Source organism: Lathyrus oleraceus, chromosome 7 (genome assembly GCF_024323335.1).
Source record: "Lathyrus oleraceus cultivar Zhongwan6 chromosome 7, CAAS_Psat_ZW6_1.0, whole genome shotgun sequence".
Lineage (NCBI taxonomy): Eukaryota > Viridiplantae > Streptophyta > Magnoliopsida > Fabales > Fabaceae > Lathyrus > Lathyrus oleraceus.
This window is the reverse complement of record NC_066585.1, coordinates 456,432,693-456,459,347: the sequence shown is the minus strand read 5'-3', so window position 1 is coordinate 456,459,347 and position 26,655 is coordinate 456,432,693. Positions and strand designations below refer to the sequence as shown.

Sequence of the window (26,655 nt, the reverse complement as noted above, 5' to 3'; positions counted from 1 at the left end):
TATCTTTTAAAACTACGCGATTAGACTGTGCACTTGCAGTTAGTACCCCGATAGACTCATAAAGTCGCGATCAAGTTTTTGGCGCCGTTGCAGGGGACTTTTATTTAGTCGATATCGTAACTCTTCTGTTACGCTGTAGAGACTAAGGCAATTTTTATTTTTTTCCCTTCTTTTTCGTTGATTTGTATGCCACACACTCGCTCACAAGGCGAGCCGTACTACTTACGAATCAACGACGTTGAACGATATCTCCGATTATTACGACGAATTCCGGAGTATCGTGTTAGAAACAATCTTCCTCCAATCGAAATTCCTGATCTCAAAAATCTCCTTCCTTCGACGATACCAGCGATGGCCGAACTAGCTTGTGCTCTTCGAGATTACGCTGCTCCATCGCAGGATGAGCCGCATTCGATTATTGCTCCACCCGCAATCAAAGCGAACAACTTCGAACTTAAACCTTCGCTATTGCAAGCAGTGCAACAGAATCAATTTTCTGGAAATCCTACCGAGGATCCAAACCTTCATTTATCCGTATTTGTCCAATACGCTGATACTATTAAAGCTAATGGTGCCACTTCAGAGGCAATTCGACTTCGTCTCTTTCCTTTCTCGTTAAGAGATAAAGCTAGAAGATGGCTTCAGTCTCTTCCTTCCAACTCAGTCACCACATGGAATGAGTTGAAGAAAGTCTTTCTTGCCCGATATTTTCCTCCAAGCAAAACAACTATGTTGAGAGCCCAGATAAATGGATTTAAGCAAAAAGACAACGAGTCTCTTTTCGAAGCATGGGAAAGATACAAGGACATGATGCGACTTTGCCCACACCATGGTTTAGAGGACTGGTTAGTAATTCACACCTTCTACAATGGTCTCTTGTACAACACAAGGTTAACAATAGACGCCGCCGCCGGTGGTGCGCTTATGGATAAACCTTACACCGACGCTTATCAACTTATCGAGAGCATGGCCCAAAATCATTATCAGTGGGGAAGCGACCGAACAATGGTAGAAAAACCTCAAACAAAAGGGGGCATGTACGAGATAAGTAGCCTTGATCATGTTAATGCAAAAGTGGATGTTCTTGCCCAGAAAATTGAAAGTTTAAATGTATCATCTCCAGCCACCGTGGTTGCAGTAACTCAAAACTGCGAAGTCTGTGGAATTCAAGGTCACACGCCTACGGATTGCCAACTCCTAACAGGAATCCAAACAGAGCAGGTGAACTATGCTCAAGGAAATCCTTACCCGCATACCTATAACTCAAACTGGAAGAACCATCCTAATTTTTCATATAAAAGTAATAATGCTTTATACGCACCAGGTCAAACTCCCAGTCAAGCTCCAGCTATACCTCCGGGATATCAAAAGCCGACCCCATCTACACCTAACAATAACGTTCCTAGGAAATCCAATTTGGAAATCATGATGGAGAACTTCATAGCTTCTCAACAGCAAACCAATAAAGAGTTCTTAAACCAGAATGTACACACTAGCGAACAAATTAAACAACTAGCAAGTAAAGTAGATGCCCTGGCTACCCATAACAAAATGCTGGAAACACAAATCTCGCAAGTAGCTCAACAACAAGCGCCTACTGCTTCCCCAACTGGTACATTTCCTGGACAACCCCAACCTAACCCGAAAGGCCACGCTCATGCAATTATATTACGAAGTGGTACAGAGGTAGAAGGACCATCTGACCCAAGGATTGAGAACCAAAACTCTAAAAAGTCAACTGAGGAAGAAAGTAAACCTAAGGAAAAGGAAGAGTGTAATAAGGAAACCGTAGAAAACAAAGAACCTTATGTACCTCTGCCACCTTACAAACCACCTATCCCTTATCCTCAAAGGCTAATTAAAACCAAAGACGCGGACCAATTTAAAAAATTTGTTGACCTACTGAAACAATTAAACGTCACAATTCCTTTTACATAAGCTATTACACAGATGCCCTCATATGCTAAGTTCTTAAAAGAAATTTTATCTAATAAAAGGAAACTTGAAGATAGCAAAATCGTTACACTCACTGCTGAGTGTAGCGCAATAATCCAGAATATGCCTCCTAAACTTAAAGATCCTGGTAGTTTTTCTATACCCTGTCATATAGGAAAATTTGTCATAGACAAAGCTTTATGCGATTTAGGAGCCGGTATCAGTGTTATGCCCTTGTCCATATGCAAGAAACTTGAAATGGGAGAATTAAGACCAACTAAAATGTCTGTGCAATTAGCAGATCGTTCCGTTAGATATCCCGTAGGAATTCTTGAAAACGTTCTCGTGCGCATAGGTCAATTCTACATCCCCACCGATTTTATAATTATAGACATAAGAGAAGATGAAGTTACCCCCATTATATTGGGAAGACCCTTCTTAGAAACCGCCGGTGCTATCATAGACGTAAAACGAGGACGACTCACTTTCGAAGTAGGAGAAGAGAAAATTGAGTTTATTCTTTCCAAAATTTTGAAAGCACCTGCAATAGAAGACACATGTTACTTCATGGATATCATCGATGAATGCATAAAAGAAATAGAATTAGAAAATGACGAATTGTCCGACTATCATGTAGAAGACAGACTGAACCAATGTTTAGCAATAACATCAGATCCTACGCAATGCCTTAAGAAACCAACCCTCGACCTGAAAACACTTCCCAAAAATCTGAGATATGAATTCCTAGACCTAGAACTTGAACGACCAGTAATAGTCAATGCAGACCTAGGAAAACTTGAAACCGAAAAACTCCTACATATCTTAAGAAAATATCCAACCGCACTAGGATACAACATCACCGATCTTAAAGGGATAAGTCCTTCTATTTGTATGCACTGCATCATGCTAGAAGAAGACTGTAAAACTTCTAGGGAACATCAGAGGAGACTAAACCCGATCATGAGTGAGGTGGTGAAGAAGGAAGTAATGGAGTTATTAGAGGCAGGTATCATATATCCTATATCCGATAGCAAATGGGTTAGTCCTATACACGTAGTACCAAAGAAAGGAGGTATAACAGTGATCGAAAATGAAAAAGGAGAAACTATAACCAAACGAATTGAATCGGGATGGAGAATGTGCATTGATTATAGAAAGCTAAACAAAGCAACCCGAAAAGATCATTTTCCTTTACCATTCATAGACTAGATGTTAGAACGACTAGCCAAGCATTCTCATTTCTGCTATCTGGACGGTTACTCAGGTTTCTTTCAAATACCAATTCATCCTGATGACCAAGAAAAGACAATGTTCACATGTCCTTTTGGTACCTTCGCTTATCGACGAATGTCGTTTGGCTTGTGCAATGCTCCTGCAACCTTCCAAAGGTGCATGATGGCAATATTCGCCGATTTTCTCGAAAGCATCATGGAAGTCTTTATGGATGACTTTTCTGTATGCGGGCAAAGTTTCGAGGAATGTCTTGAAAACCTAGAAAGAGTTCTAGAACAATGTGTAAAAGTAAATCTAGTACTTAATTGGGAAAAATGTCACTTTATGGTACAAGAAGGAATTGTTTTAGGACACATCATATCAAATAGAGGAATTGAAGTAGACAAAGCCAAAATAGAAGTAATCGAAAACCTTCAACCTCCGAAAACTATGAGGGAAATACGAAGCTTCTTAGGACATACCGGTTTTTACCGACGATTCATTAAAGATTTCTCTAAAATAACTAAACCTTTAACCTGATTATTAATGAAAGACGTTGAATTCATCTTCGACAATAAATGTTTAGAAGCATTTCAAACACTTAAACAAGAATTGATCTCCGCGCCCATAATGCAGACCCTGGATTGGAACGAACCTTTCGAAATAATGTGTGACGCAAGTGACTACGCCGTAGGCGCTGTCTTAGGACAACGAAAGGATAAAAAACTTCACGTCATATATTATACGAGTAGAACTCTAGATGAAGCGCAAATGAATTACGCCACGACCAAGAAAGAACTTTTAGCAGTAGTATTTGCACTAGATAAATTTTGTTCCTACTTGGTCGGAGCTAAAATAATCGTTTACACTGATCATGCTGCCATTAAGTACCTCTTAACAAAAAAGGACGCTAAACCTAGACTCCTAAGCTGGATCTTGTTGCTACAAGAATTTGATTTGGAAATCAAAGATAAAAAAGGAACTGAAAACATAGTAGCAGATCACCTCTCTAGACTCGAAAACCTGGAACCGGAAAGAACATCGATCAACGATGATTTCTCGTACGATAAACTTATAGCTAATTTGGAAGAAAATAGAGTTGACGAACAGGTAAAGACCACCTTGGATGTATGCGTTACACCGTGGTACACTGATTTTGTCAATTATTTAGCCGCCGGAGTGGTTCCACTTGATTTATCCTACCAATAAAAGAAACGATTCTTCCATGACATAAAACATTACTACTGGGACGACCCTTTACTTTCCAAAAGAGGCTTCGATGGTATTTTCCGTCGTTGTATACCTGAAGAAGAGGTAGAAAGTATAATCCAACATTGTCATTTCGCTCCTTATGGTGGACACGCAAGTACATCCAAGACCTGCTCTAAAATCCTACAAGCCGGTCTTTATTGGCCAAACATATGGAAGGATGTACATACCGCTGTCAAGAAATGCGATAGGTGTCAACGCACAGGAAACATATCTAGACGTGACGAAATGTCACAAAAAGGCATTTTGGAAGTAGAAAATTTCGATGTGTGGGGAATAGATTTCATGGGACCTTTTCCACCTTCTTTTGGTAACAAATACATACTCGTAGCGGTTGACTACATATCCAAATGGATTGAGGCTATAGCTTCTCCAACAAACGACACACGAGTAGTAATTAAACTCTTTAAGAATATAATCTTTCCAAGATTTGGTGTCCCAAGAATAGTCGTCAGTGACGGTGGATCTCATTTCATATCTAAGATACTCGAAAAATTATTGTTTAAGTATGGTGTAAAACATCGAGTAGCAACACCTTACCATCCTCAAACTAGTGGACAAGTGGAAGTGTCTAATAGAGAAATCAAACAGATATTGGAAAAAACTGTCGCTACATCGAGGAAAGACTGGTTATCAAAATTACCCGAAGCTTTATGGGCATATCGAACCGCTTACAAAACTCCCATAGGAACAACCCCATTTAAGCTTATTTATGGTAAATCGTGTCACCTCCCAGTGGAGTTAGAACATAAGGCCTATTGGGCTATTAAAAATTTAAATTTAAACTATAAGGCCGTCGGTGAAAAGCGAATTCTAGATATAAACGAATTAGAGGAACTTAGACAAGATGCATACGAAAATGCCAGAATCTACAAGGAAAGAACGCAAAAATGGCATGATAAACGTATATCAAGGAAAACTTTCAAACAAGGCGATGTAGTCCTATTGTTTAACTCTAGACTTAAGTTATTCCCAGGAAAACTACGCTCTAGGTGGTTTGGCCCTTTCCAAGTCACTAATGTCTTTTCTAGTGGGGCTGTAGAAATTAAAGGAAAATCTATTGAATCATTTATCGTAAACGGGCAGCGTCTAAAACATTATCATTATGCTGAGAACAATGAAGACTCGCAGGTTCTGCACTTAGACGTATTGTCTCCAAAATTAATAGATTAACATCTAATAGTTTTATGTCGAGCTTGCGACATTAAACAAAGCGCTTCGTGGGAGACAACCCACAAATTTTTATTTTTCTTTGATTAATCTTTTTGATTTTACTCAGTTTTCATTCTTCATTTTCTTTATTTTATTAAATTTTTCTTCTTTTCTTCCTTCGGCATCTGGCCAAATCCTGACTAAATTCTTGTTTTTCTTTTCTTTAGTTAACACTAACCTAATGGGACATATTGATCGCATTGGTATCAAATTCCGAGGGAGAGCTCAGAGACAAAAATTTGAAGAACTTGCTGAGAGAGAGATGCACCCAAATTTTTATGCTGATGATTGTGCAATGACCGTTCTTGGGCTAAGAGATAGTGTCCTATATCTGCTGAATCAATTAGGGTGGGAAACCACTCCTATTCGAAGACAATTTGTTACTTACCGGAGGCTAACTCTAGAACTCCTTAGCTCCCTGATTTATTTACCGAACCATGGAAAAGGAATAAACCGAGGTTTCATTCAATTCAAGATGTTCAATATGGAGTATCAGTATAACATTAGAGAATTTACCAACCTCTTAGGGTTCCCTACTTCTTTTGACACATTCACCATGAGCCAAGAAGACCTCTTCGAATATCGAGAGCTTGAGCATTTTTGGGGAAGTTTGACAGGAAATGGCGACCCTGAGGAACATGAGTTTCTTTCTGGAAACATACATAACCCAGCTTTTCGTTATTTCCACAAGATCCTAGCACACACTCTTTTTGGGAAAAGATCAAACATTACCACAGTATCACGTGATGAACTTTTCATAATATTTTGTGCTTCCCAAAATCATCCAGTGATTGGTGCCACTTATATGTTGGCGAGTTTTAACCTCCTTATTCAAGATGACCGTGCACCGATTCAAATAGGAGGATTGATAACTATGATTGCTAATGCTATTGGATTGCGCCAACCCATGCTTGATTTGAACCCTTTTGTGGTATTCAGCCTATGAATATACTTTTCCTTTTCAACACTATGTTTATAGGAAACCTTGGACCTGAAGAGTTTGAACTATTAATTAACAACCAAGCTTTTTACCTATTCACCATGCCTAGCCCGATGACTAGTGTCCATAACCGAAATAATTGGCTCTACAACCTGGATGGAATGCCTTCTTCTGTTAGATCTGTTGAAACCATCCAAGATTATGAGATTCCTGACAACCAGATTCCTTATGCTGAGTCTGATCCGCAGACACCAACTGGTTACCATGATGCTGCCTCTCCACCTCATCCTATCCCGTCCGTAGAATCGACAATACCTGATTTTAGACATCATATGCCCGGAACTGATTATAATACCGCTATTCAAGCCTTGATGTCAGAACAAGATGCCATTAGAGAATAGTTAACTAAGATGGGACATGAATTTTTGGAATACATGAGTAGAATGACAAATCAATTTCACGAGTTGCTACACCGTGTCAATTCCTTTGCTCCTCCAACGAGAGATTCTACAAGTGGCTAGAAGAATTGGAGTTAACTAGTTTTAGTCTTAGGAAATTTATAGTTTCGTTTGACCGTATTTTTAATCTTAGGATTTATTTTTCGCATGTTTTATTTTTCAGTCAAATATTACATTATGTTTATTTTTATGAAGTTACTCGCATTATTGTTTAAATTAAATTTTATTTTATGCATTGTCTAAAATTACCAATGGTGATATATATTGTATGCTACTACCTACATGGCTTATTAGAGAGAAAAAAATATTCTATGGTATAGTAAAGTAGCATTTATGGCAACTTAAAATAAAATAACAAAATGAAATAATAAAAAATTAATAAAATAATAAAATAATAATAAAACAAAATTTGTCACAAATTTTAGCCAATGCATGCTGCCACCATGCTGTCACAACCGTTGCAAACCCCAGAAGTGTGACGATCGTCACACATGATGTCACGGTCGCCACGCACCCCATAACGCCCGTAACGCTTGCTGTCACGAGCGTGACAACTTGTTTCCTCGTAAATGTTGTTGACCGTTATGGTCATGACCGTTACCCCCCATTTTAATTCATTTTTATCCCCATTCAACTCACCTCTTTACTCCATTCCACTCACCTTCATCCACATTAATTTTTTCTCACCCACTCCTCTTCCCAATTTCAAAACTCTTCCTATAAATACCTACAATACATTTCTTCCTACACCACATCATTCCAACAAACCATTCTATACAAAAACATTTCCTCCTCTTTTCCTTTCTCCTTTTTTCTACCTACCGATCAATATGGTGGAGAACCAACATCAAGAAGTGCAATTCGGAAATATTATTTTCCGATCTGAAGATAGTAACTATCAATGGGAGCAGTTCGTTCGGTTCCAGCAACGCGGTGTCATATCTACCAGGTACCCAGATTTAAATTGCTTACAAGAATTATGATTACTTCAAGGTGTGCAATGGCTGCTTCGGCTATCCGATTTAACTTTTTTGTGCACACAAAATCACGCAACATACCCATCACTCACCTTGGAGTTTTTAAGCTCTTATTCATACTCCACTCCAACCGGTGAAGACGAGTACTTAACCGGTGTCGCAAAATTCCGTATGTTCAACACTGAGTACTCACTATCTCAGGACCAATTGAGTGCCATGCTACATTTCCCTGTAGGAGACGACGTCCACCCAAGAATCCCTCCAAACTCAGAGTGGAACACGAACGCATTCGACCTTTTTGGAAAAATATTCGGTGTGGAAACCACAAATTGGGATGCATTACTTGCTTCACACATACACAACCCCACTATCCGGTATTTTATCCGCATTTTGCAAAACACCATCTTTGGAAGAGCCAACAACAACAAAGTCAACACGAAAGAATTATTCTTCCTACACTGCATCTTTTCAGCAGATACAAAGGTAAACGCCGCCTCTTTCTTACTTCACCATTTCCGTACCCTGTGTGCTCGAGGCAGTCAACCTTTTGTGATTGGAGTATTAATAACCACCATCGCACTCGGTTTAAATCTAGGAGACTGACTTCAGAATTTGCAATCTTTGTCACCCCTGTTTATGGATATCAGCTATTGTCGCTCCTGCCGCTTAATCAAAAATAGGGTCGGCGGAAATTAGTATCTTATGGTGAATAATCAAGAAGTCCCAAGCGTCGTTATGCCCAACATTGCGCTCATCGATGTCACTAACTCCAACAGATTCATCTACGATCTGAATGCTCCTGAACCTACCATGCCTACACAAGCAAACCCGCCCCCAGACGAGTTTGATGAAATGGAGCAAGGTGATCAAGGTCCTGAACAACAGTCTGTCCCACATATTCCTTCCGATAATGTAGCTGGTCCATCCTCCCGACGTCGTCGAAGAAGAAGGCCTGCAACAAATGATGACATCATGGATGCTATTGAACATCAAGCCCAACGGCTTGATGCCATGCATGCGCAGAATAACGAAGTAATGCAATTGATGCGCCAGATGCAACAACAACAACAAGAGAGGAATGCAATAACCGACCAGAGGTTCACTGACTTGCTTAGCCGGTTTGATGACTTGGCAGTACGTGAACGATCACCGGGTCCGAGAACAAGAGGACGCAGGCATAATTGAGTTTGGATTCTATTTATTTTTCCTTTTTTTCGATTTTCTTGAAACATTGGGGACAATGTTTTATTTAAGTGTAGGGGGACAACTTTGTTTCAGTTATGTTTATCTCCCTTTCAATATTTCCCTTTCAAGTATGTTATTTCCCTTTCAAAAAAAAAAAATTATTTTAAGTCAAGTCCCTAGTGTGAAATTTTTTATTATCTATTCCCCCCAATTTTCTTGAGCCATAACAAAATTCAACACACTAAATAAGTAAAAAGGTTCCCTATTTTATAAAACTTGAGTGAAATTAAGACAAAATTATTACCGCCCCAACACTCTAAAAACCTCAGCATGTTAGATCAGGTTAAGTACCTATTTTACCAATTCCTTGAACTTTTAGTTCTATAGTAACTCCGAGTAGTTTATACGAGAAGTCGACACCGTCTTAATAGCAAACTACGTGGAGAGCCGATGAATACAAGTGGATGATTCCCAAAACAACATATTAAAAATCAGGAAATGCACTAATTAAGTTAGGTGATCCTTACCCAATCATTTAATCCAAAGGTTGCGGACCCTACAAAAACATGGTATGAACGATCCATTGTGAGTTGGTTCAGCGGTTTCTGGTGCTGAACTTGGTAGGGCGGACTACGGTCCGATCCCCCGCAATTTGCAATAGACTAAATAAAGAAGTTATCCAACTTATGTACCAGAACTTCTAACTAAAAGGGGATCAGAATCGCTAACCGGTTACTCCACTATGTGCGCGAAAAGATAAAGGGCTTAATGTGATTTCGCTAGAATGAAAACAGGTGAAATAAGAGTAAAAGAACTAGGCTGAGCTATAATAGCATGACTCGAACTGGTTTGCATAAGGTGGGGTTATCTAGTATTTCCAAGAATAAATGCTATTTGGAATGAAATGATTTCCATAACTTTCATAATTCCAATTGTTTTATTCCTAAGTAACGTTTTTAAAATCTGATCGGAGATCAAACCGATGAAAGAATCGATTTAAAATACAATTGATTTAACCGGTTAAACCCACGGTCGAATCGTTTATTAAATAAATTAATAATATGAAACTAGATTTCATAGATATAGTCACACATAATTATATGTTTACAACTTAATAAAATAAACATTTCATAAATTTATTACAAATATAATACAACAATATCAATAGTACATGTAATAACACAACATAATTGTACACTTAATTTCAACCTTCATTTAAGAATAATTTAAATAAATTAAAGAATTACACTAAAATAAATTAAACTAATTCAAACCAAAATTAAAATAATAGAATATAATAACTAAAATAAAACTCAAATAATTAATAATACCTAAATTAAATAAGTTAGAATTATCAAAACTAAACAATACAACATACTTTTTTTTTATGAAAATACTAATTCATTCAAGAAGAAGCGAGATCAAAATGATCTAACAGAGATAACATATTTAATTGAACAACAATAAAAAATTTCGAGTTGAACGACGACCAACAACTTATAATTGATAAAGATAAATAATATCGAAAATCAATATTGAATTGTACAGTGTGATTATGTTTGAAAGAGACGACGTGATGATGATGTAGTGTGGTTGAAATAAAAACTACAACAAATTGATAGAATTTAGAAGTTTGTATGGTTGTAAAAAAAAAGAATTATTTTTTGTGTTGGAGGAGTGTCTTAAGTTTTGATATTGACATATTAAACTTTTTTAAAATTAAAAAAAAATCAATTTGATGCATTTATTTTAATCAGACGATTTTATAAAACAAGCTCCAGTTATTTGGTTTGAACGGTTCAATCCAGTTTTTTCAGTTTTACTCAGATTTTGATTCACTGACGATTTTTAAACGTTGACTGGACCAGATTCACCTCCGATTTCTGGTCCAATCGATTAAATCGGCAAATTCGATTCGGGGGGAGCTTTTCATGAACAAGAGCACATTATCTCAAGTTTTGCCATCATAAAAAAGTGAGTATGTGAGTGCATTATTCCGTTTAGATATGTTTTGCATGATGTCAAAACTAGGAAATAACGTTTATGTACATTGGACGGTATCATCTGAGTCTAGTTGTGCATTTTAGCATTCTTGCATTAGGAAGCATGTCAACATTGTTGCAAATGGTCTGGAAAGCATTTGTGAATCAAACTATTGTGTTGAGCATGAGAAACTTAGTTTTAAGTGAAAAATCTTCATTATAGGTCGACACATATGACTACAGGTTGACTTATATATGACTTTTTATACTTCAGGTCGACACATAGATGGTATAGATCGACACGTACGTTGCAGTATTAAAATATGTAGCTTTTGTCTCATGTGTCGAGCCTTCAGGTCGACCTATAGGTAGCACATAACCTTACAGGTCGACACATGCTTTCAACAGGTCGACACATGACTTGAATAGGTCGATACATGACTCATATAGGTCGACCTATTGATTAAATTTTTTTGAAAAAATGCATTTGTTTTCATTCCTTTTGCATTCCTTTGCTTCTTATGAGTCTTACACATATAAATACTTGATACATGCATCATTCTCTAGTATGGTTTCTAGAGTGAGTTAAACCTACATGAATCCAAAGCATCTCATTATCTTCAATTCAATCTATGCATACACACAATCAAACTACACATAATAATTATTTTATTGGGTGCCATCTAGATTAAGATTGATAACGTCCAATTAGGTTTGTTGTACCAAGAATATTGGGTTGTGATCTTTGAAGGATTCAAATAAGAAAATCGAGGTGGGTTTTTCCTTCAAGATCTTTAGGGTTTGAAGATTCTGGACAAGATTGTGCAATTCGGATCCGATCGAGTGAAAGCCTTGAGACCGGGTGTGTCGGCAAGGGAGTAGCGTGAAGCGATGAATCGTGTTGACAAATCTTGTGTTCAACAAGTGTGCGCTTGGGATTAATTCAGCCGGGTGAAAGCCTTGAGACAAAGAGGTCGTGCAAGGAAGGAATAACAACAGATGAATTGAAGCGACATTGTTTGTGACTTGATCAATCTTTGATCAAGAATTTTTGAGGTGCTAGAGTCTAAATCAAAATTTTCCAATAAATTTTTAACTTAGGATCTATTCAATCCCCTCTAGAGTTAGGCCTATCGTCTAACAAGTGATATCACGAGCTCCGGTTGTTTTCGATCTTAAGATTTGTTTATTAGATAAGGACTACCGAACATACATTAAGAATTAGAAAATTGACTTACGCCATCGGAAATCGTCAAAAACCCTAGCAAACCGTCAAGTCCAATTAATTAATTATTTATTTATTTTATTTAAATTTTTTATTTTAATTTTATTTTAACTGTTTTCTTTAAAATACCACATATATCAATATTTTGTCATAGTAATAAAACTTCATTATATTATTTATCCTTTTATCCGATGGTAATAACCGCAAGAATAGCAAGCTGTAGTGGAAAAAGTGGAAGAAAATGGTGTATGCTTCACTCTCACTTCCATTGTCGCCCCCTTTCACTCCCAATAATACAAACTGGCTTTCACCTTCCCATTTTTCAGTAAGTAAGTGCTCTTCTCATTCTCCTTCCGCTTCTAACTTTTCACTTCTCATTATCATTTTCATTTTTCCCTTTGCAGGAATTTCCCGACAGATTTAATTTCAAACCTTTGCCAACGATTCTATCCTATTGCTTTCAGGTTCCCTTCACTTCTCTTCATTTTCCATTCTTATTACTTGTTTACTTCTGCTTCCAATCTTTTCTTTTTATCTCTCAATCATATTGTACTATTTTATCATCATATATAGTATTTCAATTAGATTTCGATAAGCAATTTAATTAATCGTTTTTTATATAAATAATAAATGTAAATTTGAGTTTTTTTATACATTTAACTGCTAATATATTTAGTCTATGTAAAATAATATATTTAGTCTATGTAAAAAAAATCAAATTTGATTATAATAATAACCAGAGTCTCGATGTCTATAAATTATTGATAAAATAAAGTCAAACTAAAGTCGTATAAGTTATAAGTTGTTTTCACAGTTAAAAACAGCTTATAATATTTGTTTATATAATCTCTCTAAAATGTCTCACAAAGGGCTTATACCAAGTAGAGTAGTATATAGCAGATTGACTTGACTTGCTGATTATTTTTTTGGAAATATTACATATAATAATTATAAAGAAATATTATTGTAAATTTAATAAATAACTTTAAACCCATAAAAATATTCATAAATCAAATAAAGAAACAATGTAGCAAGAGGGGAGATCACGTTTGAGAGGGAAGATCGAAGTGCATAGAGAGATGAGAGAGGAGTCTTAACTCAAAATTAATTGATTTTTTTTTCCAAAATTACCCTTATACCGTTTTAAGTTTAAGGAGTAATTTTGATTTTTCCGGAGGGAAAAGGATAGCGGGCCAGAAACTGCTCCGTTTCGCTATCCCGCTATTTATCCTATAGCAGCCGCTATAGTATTTATACCGCTAAGGCTCTTCCCATAGCGGTCTGCCTCTACTCCGCTCCGCTATCCCGATATAGTGCCAATGTAGCTATTGACTACTCTGATACCAAGATATAAAATAAGGTTTAAACGTCTAATTAAGTTGTTTATTCAAACAGGGCTCTACTAAGGCTGCTCACCATCTCATTTTAGTCTCCTTACTATGGAATTCTACAAGTCTCCTCCGCATGTTCAAACCGCATGTCCAAACTATCTAAGTCAAGCTTCAACCATCTTTTTTTCAATAAGTTTTACTCCAACTCTCTCTAATGCCATCATTCTTAATCTCATCTAATCCAGTTGTTCTACTCATCTGACACAACATTTTCATCTATGCTACATTGAGTTTGTTTCCGTGTTGACTTTCTTTCTCCCAACATGCCGTTTCATTCAACATTGTTGGTCTTATAGTTATACAATAAATTCTTGCTTTAACTTGAGTATGAGTGGTACATTTTTATCGCATAAACATCGGAGACCCTCCTCCATTCCAACCACCAGCTTGAATACGATGGTTTCCGTCATTTTGTATTGTAGTCTCAAGGATTTAGGTTGTGTGACTTGTGGTATGGTCTCTAATTTAAAGACGCGGTCAAGGTGGATTTCTCATTTGGACAAACTTACAATTCATTTATTTTATACTTCGTCTACTCAAATGGAATCCATATGATTCTAAGTGTGTGTTTGTTAGCGTGACAAACCACCTCCAAAGCATCTTTAAATGCAATTTCATCGCGCCTTTCATGAAGCTACAAACACGAACTTCAGATTGACATGTAGTACTGCCTTGATTTTGCATTTTATCAAATAAACGCTAAAGCTAATCTCTAACCTCCCATTTATTTCCTCTCACGACTCTTCATGTAGGACTATATCTTTTGCAAAAGCATGCATTGGTGTTGACTCTTAAATGTACTTTGTATGAATATATTCATCATGACTAAGGCAAAAAGATAGGGGTGTAAGTTGATCTTTGGTGTAGCTAGTCTTGAACTAAAATGAAATGTTGCTTGTCCATAAGTACTGCTTCATTATGACCTACACGTTCCTTCACAGCATTGGGTTTTGTCAGGCAGTAGCAATTCTTTAAACTATTTTACAGGAAAGAAGCATTGCACTGCCTGAATGCAGGCAAAACGAGAACATTGGGATGGCGAGCACATCATCTATCATAAACAACCCCAATGAATGCAGCAATTCATCAGAGCTCCCGCAGAGAGGTCTACCTCCTCTAGTCAGTGCATTGAAAGCCTCAGCTGAAAAAAATGCTGCTTCTTTTCACTTTCCTGGACATAACAGAGGCCATGCCGCCCCTGCTTCATTGACTCAAATCATTGGAATAAGACCATTTGCTTATGATATTCCCAGCATTCCGGAACTTGATAACCTCTCTTATCCTCAAGGCCCCATATTAGAAGCACAAAAAGAAGCAGCCAAACTGTTTGGAGCATCACAGACATGGTTTCTTGTTGGAGGCACTACTTGTGGGATCCAGGCAGCAGTTATGGCAACGTGTTCACCAGGGGAATTTCTGATTCTTCCTAGGAATTGTCATTTATCAGCTACCTCTGCCATGGTATTATCTGGTGCAGTGCCTAAATACATTGTTCCTGACTATAAAAATGATTGGGACATCGCAGGTGGTGTCACTCCATTACAGGTAATTCAGATATTATACACTATCACATTATGGCTACATTCACAAAAAATACGCGAAAATAGAAACTGGTATGCTAAAATAGCAGTTGGTATCTTATATAATTGTCGTATTCATTAGAAAACCAATCTAAATTAATTTTTCTAACTCTAACAAAGATGAGTTTTTTGTTTTATTTCTTGAGTACATGATTTTTTACTGTCCTCGAAATTGATATTATATATTCTTTTCAGATTTGACTCTTCTGGTAATCCTATCTAAGTCTGTTCTCTTTCTCTCTTTTTTTCTTCTTCTTCTTTGGTTGGTGTTGCTTGCAGGTATTGAATGCTATCCAGGAACTAGAATTGGAAGGCAAAAAAGCAGCAGCAGTTTTCATCACTTCACCCACTTATCATGGTATTTGCAGTAACTTGAGTGACATTTCCGATTTGTGTCATTCTCGGAAAATTCCTTTGATCGTTGATGAAGCTCATGGTGCACATCTAGGATTTCATTCTGAACTGCCTAGGTCAGCCCTCCAGCAAGGTGCTGATCTGATCGTACAGTCTACCCACAAGGTTCTTTGCTCTCTTACTCAGTCATCTATGCTGCACGTGTCAGGCGACATTGTAGATAAGGAAACAATATCTATGTGTCTCCAAACTCTCCAATCCACAAGTCCTAGTTACCTGCTTTTGGCTTCCCTTGATGCTGCTAGAGCTCAACTTAGTGAAAGCCCTGATGTTATATTCAACGAATCGATTGAATTAGCAAATGAAGCAAAGAGCTTGCTAAAACGAATCCCTGGCATCTCAGTGCTTGAGCATTCACACTTTCCAAATTTTCCTGCTAAGGATCCATTGTGGCTTACTGTAGGTTTTTGGGAGCTTGGTTTATCAGGTTACGAAGCAGATGAAATCTTATACAGGGATTTTGGAATTGTATGTGAACTCATTGGGAATAAATCTATCACTTATGCCCTTAACCTTGGTACTTGTAGGGACCATGTCCAAAGGCTTTTATCGGGAATAAAGCATCTAGCTGGAACATGTTCTTCCATTCAGCAACCTAAAGACAGAGAACTTACTGATCATGCACCCTTTGATGATATAATCAGGAAAATGATCCCTAGAGATGCATTTTTTGCACGTAAAAGAAAAGTAATGGTGAAGGAGAGCATTGATAAGGTTTCTGGTGAGCTTATATGTCCATATCCTCCAGGCATACCAGTATTAATCCCTGGTGAGGTTATTACACAGAGAGCTGTCGATTATCTACTCAATGTAAAAAGTAAAGGTGGTTATATTAGTGGAGCATCTGATCCCTTACTTTCTTCTATAGTTGTCTGCGATGTTCAGTAAAAACAACTTGTGAGAAGCACCAGCATTTTTTATTCCTTCGTGAAGTGGAAACATCTATTTCTGGTTCCCGAACGAAACAATATCATTTCACTACCCATGTGTACACACTATCTCCTCATTTTCTTTTCTCAATTCTATTTGTCTCATCTATTCCTCATCTCCTTTATTCTCATCGTCATCACAACAACCACTCTCATTTATTCGTTCTCATCAACACAATAACAATCATCATTGTGATATTTATACAGTTTGAGATTATCTAAAAGTAGCAGCAAATAGTCAAAGGTTTGTGGTGCTATTTGATTATTATCTACATTTTAGTTACTTTTTATTGTTATTATGCTTAAATATTTGTGATACTCTCTTCTACTATTTTTTCAATTTGTTTATAAGTTTGACTGATGTTTTATTAATGTGTGATTACCAAGAGTTTGTTTTTGTGTGATTACAAGTTGATAGAATTCTAGAGAGAGTCATAATGAGGAAGAAGAATATTATATTCATTGATTGAAAATAGAAGATTACAGAAGCTCTTATATAGATGAGCAGTGGCATAACAGAATATGCCACGTCAGCACAACAACATAACAAACTTATAACAAACTTATATCTAAGACTCAGCTACACTACTACTCTATTATTCCCTCGTAGAAGCTGGCAGTGTAGAAGACAGTTGTTGTTTGCTGATGACCCTGAATTTGTCTCTGAGAGGGAGGAATTTAGCAGCAGAAAGAGGTTTGGTCAGGGCATCTGCCCACTGGTCTTGAGCTGGGACATGCTCAACTATCAGCTGCTTGGAGAGAACCTTCTCCCTTACAAAAAAGATATCGAGCTCCATGTGTTTTGTTCTGTTGTGCAGAACAGGATTATGCGCAAGTGTCACTGTGCTGAGATTATCACATAGGAGCTTAGGGGTAGTAAACCTGCAATGAAGTTCCTGAAGCAGAGATTGCACCCAAAGCATTTCAGAGGCCAGCTGAGCCATGCTCCTGTATTCTGCCTCAGCACTTGACCTAGCAACTAATTGTTGCTTTTTAGACCACCATGACACTAAGTTAGGCCCTAGGAAAACACAAGCGCCTGAGGTGGAACGCCTATCATCTGGGTCTGAAGCCCAATCAGCATCACAGAAACCAAGAAGAGACAATGGTTGATGAGGAGAGGCAGGTTGGATTAGTAAACCATGATGCAGAGTGCCACTGAGGTATCGTAGAATACGTTTGACAGCTTTCCAATGTTCCTCCAAGGGATTGGAAAGAAATTGGCATACTTTATTAACGGCAAATGAAATTTCAGGCCTGGTGAGGGTGGCATACTGAAGTGCACCCACCACAGACCTGAACTGAGTGGGGTCAGAGACAGCATTGGAGCCAATTTTAGAGAGTTTGGAAGTTGAAACCATGGGGGTGGGCATGCCATTGGAATTCAGCATGTTGGTTTTGGATAGCAGATCAGTGAGATACTTGGTTTGAGACAAGTGCAGTGAACCATTGGGTAAATGAGTGACTTCAATGCCCAGAAAGTAGTCCAACTTGCCAAGCTGCTTAAGAGAAAAATCAGAATTGAGCTGATGAATTAAGCTTGTGATAAAGGTGGCAGAATTCCCAGTGATGATAATATCATCAACATAAACCAAGACCATGATAGTTAAGGTGGCCTTGTTCAAGAGGAACAGGCTAGGATCACATCTGCTGGCAGTAAAGCCATGGAGCATCAGAGACCTTTTTAGCTTGTCAAACCAGGCCCTAGGTGCCTGTTTGAGTCCATAAATGGCTTTGTTGAGCTTACATACAAGAGTTTTGTCAGCTGCTTCAAACCCCGGAGGCTGCTGCATGTAAACCTCCTCTTCTAGAGTGCCATTGAGGAAAGCATTGTTAACATCTATCTGTTGTATAGGCCACCTGTTAGTGACAGCAAGAGTTAGGACAATTCTGACAGTAACAGGTTTTACCACAGGGGAAAATGTTTCAGTAAAATCAGAACCAGCTTTCTGATGAAATCCTTTGGCAACAAGCCTGGCCTTGAATTTATTGATGGAGCCATCAGTGTTTTCCTTCACCCTAAATACCCATTTACAACCAATGGGTTTCCTAGCTGATGAAGCAGGCACCAAGTCCCAAGTCTGATTTTTCAAAAGTGCCTGAAATTCATCTTTCATGGCCTGAAACCAATGGGGAGTGGCCAAGGCTTGTCTAACAGAGGTGGGATTCATATGTGTTAGTAAAAGAGTGGGTTTAAGTTTAGGTTTAACAATGCCATTCTTGGATCTAGTGACCATGGGGTGAGAGTTAAGGGGAGGGGCTGAAGGCTGGACAGAAGGTACAGAGGAAATACTAGCAGGGAGAGAGGAAGGAGAAATGGTGCTAGCTTCAGCAGGATCAGAGGTGAGAGGAGTAAGAGGAGAGGATAGGGCAGGAGTCACAGGAGAGGTGGCAGGAGAAGCATTATGTAAAGAATTAGGAGAAGCATGATGTAAAGAAGTAGTAGCAGGAGGAGTGTTATGAGCAGAGTTGGAAAAGGTTGTAGCAGTAGGAGTGTTAGGTAAAGAATTAGGAGAAGCATGATGTAAAGAAGTTGTAGCATTAGGAGTGTTATGAGCAGAGCTAACACTTGTAAGAGGAAAGAGAGGGGCAGATAAAGTAGGAAAAGAACACGATGAGAGAGGGGAAGAAGAAGACTTAGAGGCAGGAGAGGCTATGGAGGAAAATAAAGACACATACGGAAATTTGGTTTCATGGAATAGAACATCTTTGGAAATATAGATACGCCCGGTGGGGGAAAGACACTTGTACCCTTTATGAATGGAAGAGTAACCAAGAAACACACATTCTTGTGACCTAAAATCCATTTTGTGAGAATTGTAGGGACGGAGGAAAGGAAAACATGCACAACCAAAAACCCTAAGATGAGAGTAGTCAGGGACTTTGTGAAGGAGCTTAAAGTAAGGTGATTGGTTGCCAAGGGAGACACTAGGTAGCCAGTTAATAAGATAGGCAGCAGTAACAAAAGCATGATCCCAAAACTTGAGAGGCAATTGAGAGTGAGCTAGAAGGGCAAGCCCGGTTTCAACAATATGACGATGTTTTCGTTCGACTATGCCATTTTGATGGTGAGTATGAGGACAAGTGAAACGATGAGAAATACCAAGAGTAGTGAGGTATTTGGTGAAGGGTCTGAATTCACCACCTCCATCACTTTGGACAGTTTTTATTGTACAATTGAATTGCAGCTCAACCATGGACTTGAAATGAACAAACTGAGTTAGAGTATCAGACTTTAGTTTGAGTGGAAACACCCACACAAACCTGGAAAAAGCATCCACACACGTGAGGAAATAGGTGTAAGCACCTGAAGAAGTGACAGGAGCAGGTCCCCATAGGTCACAAACAACCAGCTCAAAAGGATGAGTATAAACAGTAGAGGAAAGGGAGGAGGGTAACCTATGAGACTTGCCAAGGCAACAGGCAGTACAGAGGTCATTGAGAGGTTTAGAAGGAACAGGAATATGGCATAATTTTAACACTTCAGTGAGAGCATGATAATGAGGATGACCTAAACGTGTGTGCCACAAAGTATATTTAGAGTGAGAAATAGGTAAAGCGGAATTACAAGCAGTGGCAGAATTAACAGTAGGCAAATTTTCAGAAGAAGAATCACTTTTATTAATGAATGTAAGATCATTACAAGGAGTGCAATCAGGTGAAACAGAATTATCCATTGAGGATTTACAAAGGGAGCTAGAGAGCTTATTGGAAGCATTAAAGACAACACTAGAGTTAAGGCTAGACAGAGATTTTGGCACAGGAGGAGCAGGAAGATGAAACTTGTACAGACCATCAGCTCCTACCACTCCTTGAAGAAGGACTTTAGAAGAATCCTGAGATTTGACAAGACAGAAATAAGGGTGAAATTCAAAGAAAACACAGTTATCTTGAGCAAACTTACTAACACTCATGAGATTTTTGGTGATATGAGGGACATGAAGTAAATTATGTAAGGTGAGTGGCATGTGAGTGGTGTTAGGTGAAGGGAATTGAAGAGAACCTATAGAGTTAATTGACAAACCTTGGCCATTACCCATATAAACTTGTTCAGAACCAGTCATAGATTGAATGTCAGACAGATTTGTGGAATCAGGTGTGACATGGTGAGATGCGCCAGAATCAGGAAACCACAGTTGATTGTTGAACGAAGGATCTGAAGTGGCAAGAAACGCTTGTGGTGTAGCAGCACGAGGTGCTGAAGGTCGAGGAGCAGCATAACCAGGAGCAGCATAACCAAAAGAGGGAGGATACTGAGGGCGAGTCTGCATCATGAATGGATTGAAAGGAATACGAGGAGCAGAGAAAGCAGATGGCATGGACTGTGTGTACCGGTGATAACAAATAGACGCATCATGACCAATTTTGTGACAGATCTGGCACTGAGATTTACCAGAACGGCCACCGCCTCGACCAAAACGGCCTCCACCACGACTTGACCGGCCACCTCTGTGCTGAGAGTTAGTATTCTCAGCTTGCGCAGTGACGTGATTGGTACTGGAAGGAAAGGCGTCTGAAGTAAGAGAGGTAGAGTCAGCTGGAGATGACGAAGGCGCCGGCGATGCTTGCGCAAGATTGACTGACACCGGTTCAGTGAGAATAGCCTTACGATGCTTGTCAAGGCGCGATTCATGCGCAAGAAGACAAGCCTCAAGTTCATCCAAGGAGCTAAGCTCTTCCTTACTGTTAATCGCAGCTACAATTGAATCATACTCCTCAGGGAGTGCATCGAGAACAATTTCAATTAGGTTACGTAAAGGTACTGGATCACCAACAGAGATGAGGGACTCACTGAGGTCACGAACACGTAACATGAACGCTTCAATAGTGAGCGCACCTTTGGAAAGATGACGAAGGTCAGAGCGAAGCTGTCTCGCCTTCGTCGTGAGGAGCGTTGCAAAGTAACGATGAACTTCGGTCCATATCTGCCATGAATGCTTGCAATCAACAAGTTTCGGCAGAAGCGAGTCAGAAATGGTAGAGAGTAACCAAGTGGAAATTAACGCATCTTGTTGTTCCCAATCCAGATACGCATCGCTTTCAACAGTGAGAGTAGGACCAGAGTTAGAGATGAAGCGCGGAGGGACCGCTGGTACTGTGATGAACCGCTGAAGCCGGTGGCCTTTGGAAGGAAAAAAAATTCTGGATCAAGAGAGAAGCTCTGATACCATGATAGAATTCTAGAGAGAGTCATAATGAGGAAGAAGAATATTATATTCATTGATTGAAAATAGAAGATTACATAAGCTCTTATATAGATGAGCAGTGGCATAACAGAATATGCCACGTCAGCACAACAGCATAACAAACTTATAACAAACTTATATCTAAGACTCAGCTACACTACTACTCTATTACAAGTGTATTTCTTTTGTTGTAGATGTGAGGGTTTACTGTTTGGTAGGACAATCATCGTTTATGGTTATGGGTAACTTTATTTTTGTGTGTATGTTGTTTTTATAACTTTTATTGTCTTAAACTCGTAATGTTCTATGTCTGTTATGCAATTGCAATTTTGTTTTTGAGACACAAAACTTTATTAAATAAAAAAGTTTTATGCAATATGCATAAGAAGTGCAATAAAAAATGCTAAAATAGAGCAATAAGTATGGAACCAAAACCACCAACACCCACGAAGTTAAATTCCCATCACAACATCTCAAAAAAAATAATGTAGAATTTTTTGGAGTTGTTAGAATAATGTAGAATTTTGTTAATTTTTTTCAATTTATCAATGTTAAATTATATTTTTTAATTTTGTTTATAAGTATATGTATCTTTTTTTATAAGTGTATGTTTATTTCATCTTTGCTAGTTTGCTTATTTTTATTTTTTAAGTATATGTTTCTTTTTTTTTGAAACATTTTTGTTTAAATATGATTTGGTTTGTATGTGTTTTAAGCGAACAATCATCAGTTTGAAAGTCTTTGAGATTAAATTGAAAAATCTCGAGATCGGTTTTGTGTGAAAAATGTTAATGTGACGTACATGTCTAATTGCAAATAATGCGTGAATAGACTTAAAAAAATGACATTTAAATTGAAGTAAAAGAAATTTGAAATAAACAACATTAAATGATAATGTAGTCAATGATAAGAAAATAAAGGTGTTTCAATTAAGGAAACATAAAAGCACAACAATAAAAAGGACGCAAACTCACATATTTCTTCACAAACAATTTCTCTCTCTAGTTTGGGTATTCCAGTTCTGTAGAGAATTTATATGAAAACTAGCAAACCTTTTGCTACAAAACATGAGTATGCTATACATACTACCTAGGAATAACTGTCTTCGACAGTTCTAACGTTACGGGAACTGACATGTCACTTGAATGCATGCAATTCCTCACTCCACGTTTTTGTAACTTTGTTATGGTTTTGGAAACTATTGAAGTCATTATCCCACATTCTCGAATTGTTTAGAGGTTAACAATTGTTCCTTCGCCGAAGACAATTACTGAGTGTGTAAAGTCTTCTTCATCTTTAGTTTCCTTAATCTTTTAAGTATCCAAAGTTTGTTGAAGAGTCTTCCCTGGACATGGTGTTGAATAACCTATTAAGTGTACTCATCAACTCTGCAACAATATTGCAATAATATCCATCAATTATACTCTTTCTTTCTTTGAGTTAATCACCACTTCTTGGTTAACATACCATTTCTTTTAGTTAATCATCGATTATCGGTTAAAATACCACAGTTTTTTGCATTGGTTAATTACCAATTCTAGACTAAAATACCACTTTCCTTTTGGGTTAATCACCTCTTATGGTTAACATATCATTTCCTTTGGTTAATCACCGATTCTCTTTTAAAATACCAATTTCCTTTTGGGTTAATCACCTCTTATGGTTAACATACCCTTTCCTTCAGTTGATTCTCGGTTAGAATACCATTATCCTTTTGGGTTAATTATCTTTTATGGTTAATATACCCTTTCTTTTGGTTAATCACTAATTCTCAATTAAAATACCATTCTTTCTTTGGTTAATCACTGATTCTCGGTTAAAATGCCATTCTCCTTTTGGGTTAATCACCATTTCTTATGGCTAATATGATTGCATTCTTCCTTTTAGATATGTTTTGCATGATGTCAAAACTAGGAAATAACGTTTATGTACATTGGATGGTATCATCCGAGTCTAGATATGCATTTTAGCGTTTTTGCATTAGGAAACATGTCAACATTGTTGGAAATGGTCAGGAAAATATTTGTGCATCAAAATATTGTGTTGAGCATGAGAAACTTAGTTTTAAGTGAAAAATCCTCATTATAGGTCGACATATATGACTACAGGTCGACCTATAAATGACTTTTTTAAACTTCAGGCCGACACATAGATGGTACAGGTTGACATGTACGCTGCAATATTAAAGTCTGCAGCTTCTGTCTCATGTGCCGAGCCTTCAGGTTGACCTATAAGCATCACATAACCTTACAGGTCGACACATGCTTCCAATAGGCCGACACATGACTTGAATAGGTCGACGCATGACTCGTATAGGTCAACCTATTGATTGGATTTTTTGAAAATTTGCATTTGTTTCCATTCCTTTTGCTTCTTATGAGTCTTACACATATAAATACTTCGTACATGTATCATTCTCTAGTAAGATTTCTAAAGTGAGTAATGTAACACCCCGATAAAAAAATAAGATAATTATTTAATTTAAGTTAATATTATATTTATTAATTTAATTAAATAATTGGAATTTTTGGATTATTATTATTATTATTATTATTGGAATAATAATTATTGGAAAATATATAAGTTGGAAATAAGGAAAAAGAGTTCCATTTTGGTAAAAAGAGTTTTCACGTGAAAACAGAGAAGCGGCTCAAAAAGAGGAAAAGGGCAAAGAGGCAGAGCAAGAGGAAGAAGGTTGGAGAAGAGAAGAGCTTGAGGCTAAAGGATTGCCGGATTAACTCAGGTAAAGGGGGTTTATCGTCGTTTAATGGGTATTATGGGTTAACATGTAATGGGTAGTGATAAATCGTTGAATTGACCCTAATTGGGATGTTGAATGCTGAAAAATTGTGTTGGATAAGTTGTGTTAAAGCTGTAATTGAATCTGTATTTGTGTGAGTTGCGATTTCCCGAACGTATAGCTTTTTACGGAATCGGAATCGGAGGTCCGGAAGTCCTCCAACGGCGGAAAATGCGGAGAATTCTGCATTCTGCTTCGTGTTAGCGCAGGAACAGCTTTCTGTCTTGCGTTAACCGGTTAACCCAGGGTGTTAACCGGTTAACACTGTTGTGAATTATGAAGTGTTGCTGTTTTGCTTGCGTTAACCGGTTAACCCAGGGCGTTAACCGGTTAACACTGTGGTGATTTGTGAAAATTGCTGTTCTGTTTGTGTTAACCGGTTAACCCAGGGCGTTAACCGGTTAACACTGTTGAGTTTTGCCAGAAAGCGTGTTCTGTGTTGCGTTAACCGGTTAACCCAGGGCGTTAACCGGTTAACACTGTTGGAAAAGTGAAAAATTAATATTTGAATAATGTGTGCATAATTGGTGTTTGGCCTATATTGGCGTATGATGTAATAGGGATTAATTCCCGCTGTTTTGAGCAGTATAGGTATTGGTGGAGTGTGCTAATACTGTGATTAATTATTTGATATGATATGATGTTTTGATACGTGTGTTGATGAATGTGTGAAAATATGCATAATGTTGTGAATGTATATATTATGCATGTGTTGGTAAATAAACTGTTTTATGGCTTAAAGTGTGAGCATATGTCCATTGTGGATTGTTGTTGATGATGTTGCATTGCTAGGTGAATTAGCATGCATATTGTGGCCTTTATGGTGGTAGCTAATTCCCATGGTGAGGAATTAGTGAGTAAATCATTGTGGATTGTTGTTGATGTTTGCATGCTAGGTGATTAGCGTGCATAGCATGGCCCTTGGGGTGGTAGCTAATTCCCGTGGTGAGGAATTAGTGAGTGAGTCACTAGGTCTCAAATGAGTGGGACTAGTGGGCTTGGTAGCCGTATCTGGATTTGATCGGTGAGGTGAACTATATGTTCACGAATAGTCGGTACCGCATGCATGGAGTCTCATTGCATAATGTATGTATGGCGTATAATATGAATGGATGTATTCCAATATTATACGTGTGTTTGTGTTGGCATTGAGTATGAGTATGAATTGTGTTGGTATTGAGTATGATAATTGAGTTGATGTGCCGTTACTGAATGTGTGATATGATTAAGGTGATTAACGTGTTATTTACTTAGCATTACATGATATTTTATAATGCTTATTATATCGATTGAGGAACTCACCCTTACAACTATTTTTCAGGTAACGAGCAGTGATTGAGTAGAAGCTAGTGCTTGGAGTCTAGTGTAGTCTCCTTAGTGGATCATGCTCTGATAGATGTAACATCGGGATGGGATGTTTTACCTTGTTGAATAATTTTACATGTAATGGGTTACATGTTCTGCATGATTGATTTGATTTCTATCCGCTGCGTATTGTGCAAATGCTTTATGTTTTGAATTAATAAAAGAGCATGACAGTTATTATGGTGAATGGTGTGAAATGATTGTGTGACACCCTTAATTGCGTAATTACTCTGATTGATATATTGCTATTTTAATTAAATATTTGGGGTATTTTAGAAGGGTGTTACATTAGTGGTATCAGAGCATAGTCGGTCGAGTCGAGTCGTAATTATTCTGTTTCCCTGTATGTGATAGGTGTTGTGTAACCCTATCCGTACTTATTGTTTTAGCTTGATTGGGTTTTCAGAATAGAGATGGCTGGAAGAGGTAGAGATGATGCTGCGATTGCTGAGGCTCTGGGTATGCTAGCTGGAGTACTTGGGGGAAATCCGAATGTTGTGGGAATGGGAGCTGCTCGTCAACTGAGTGAGTTCCAGAAGAACAATCCTCCAATGTTCAAGGGAGCATACGATCCAGATGGTGCTCAGAAGTGGTT

At 37.9% G+C, this 26,655-nt stretch overlaps 1 protein-coding gene and 1 non-coding gene across 11 annotated transcripts; one reads left to right on the top strand and one right to left on the bottom strand.

Moving 5' to 3' along the window:
* Nucleotides 1-729: 729 nt before the first annotated feature.
* LOC127109265 (small nucleolar RNA R71) lies at nt 730-836 on the bottom strand. Its single transcript, XR_007796594.1, has one exon. It is a non-coding gene; the product is annotated as a small nucleolar RNA R71 (small nucleolar RNA).
* An 11,734-nt stretch (nt 837-12,570) lies between these two features.
* Nucleotides 12,571-17,101, top strand: LOC127101168 (uncharacterized). 10 transcript variants are annotated; one of them, XM_051038497.1, is made up of 4 exons: nt 12,571-12,720; nt 12,800-12,859; nt 14,774-15,331; nt 15,646-17,101. In XM_051038497.1, the coding sequence occupies exons 1-4, from the start codon at nt 12,637-12,639 to the stop codon at nt 16,666-16,668; spliced, it is 1,725 nt and encodes a 574-aa protein (XP_050894454.1). In that variant the 5' UTR covers nt 12,571-12,636; the 3' UTR covers nt 16,669-17,101. The 10 variants fall into 10 exon arrangements, with proteins under 10 accessions (XP_050894454.1, XP_050894453.1, XP_050894459.1 ...); XM_051038496.1 differs by having other exon boundaries at nt 12,571-12,721; nt 12,818-12,859; XM_051038502.1 differs by having other exon boundaries at nt 12,586-12,724.
* Nucleotides 17,102-26,655: the final 9,554 nt, after the last annotated feature.

Bases quoted from the DNA above. Each gene is read 5' to 3' on its own strand.
- LOC127101168 (XM_051038496.1), top strand. From the start codon at position 12,587: ATGGTAATAACCGCAAGAATAGCAAGCTGTAGTGGAAAAAGTGGAAGA. The intron at 12,722-12,817 runs TAAGTAAGTGCT...CCCGACAGATTT, and splicing joins TTCACCTTCCCATTTTTCAG to AATTTCAAACCTTTGCCAAC. The intron at 12,860-14,773 runs GTTCCCTTCACT...ACTATTTTACAG, and splicing joins TTCTATCCTATTGCTTTCAG to GAAAGAAGCATTGCACTGCC.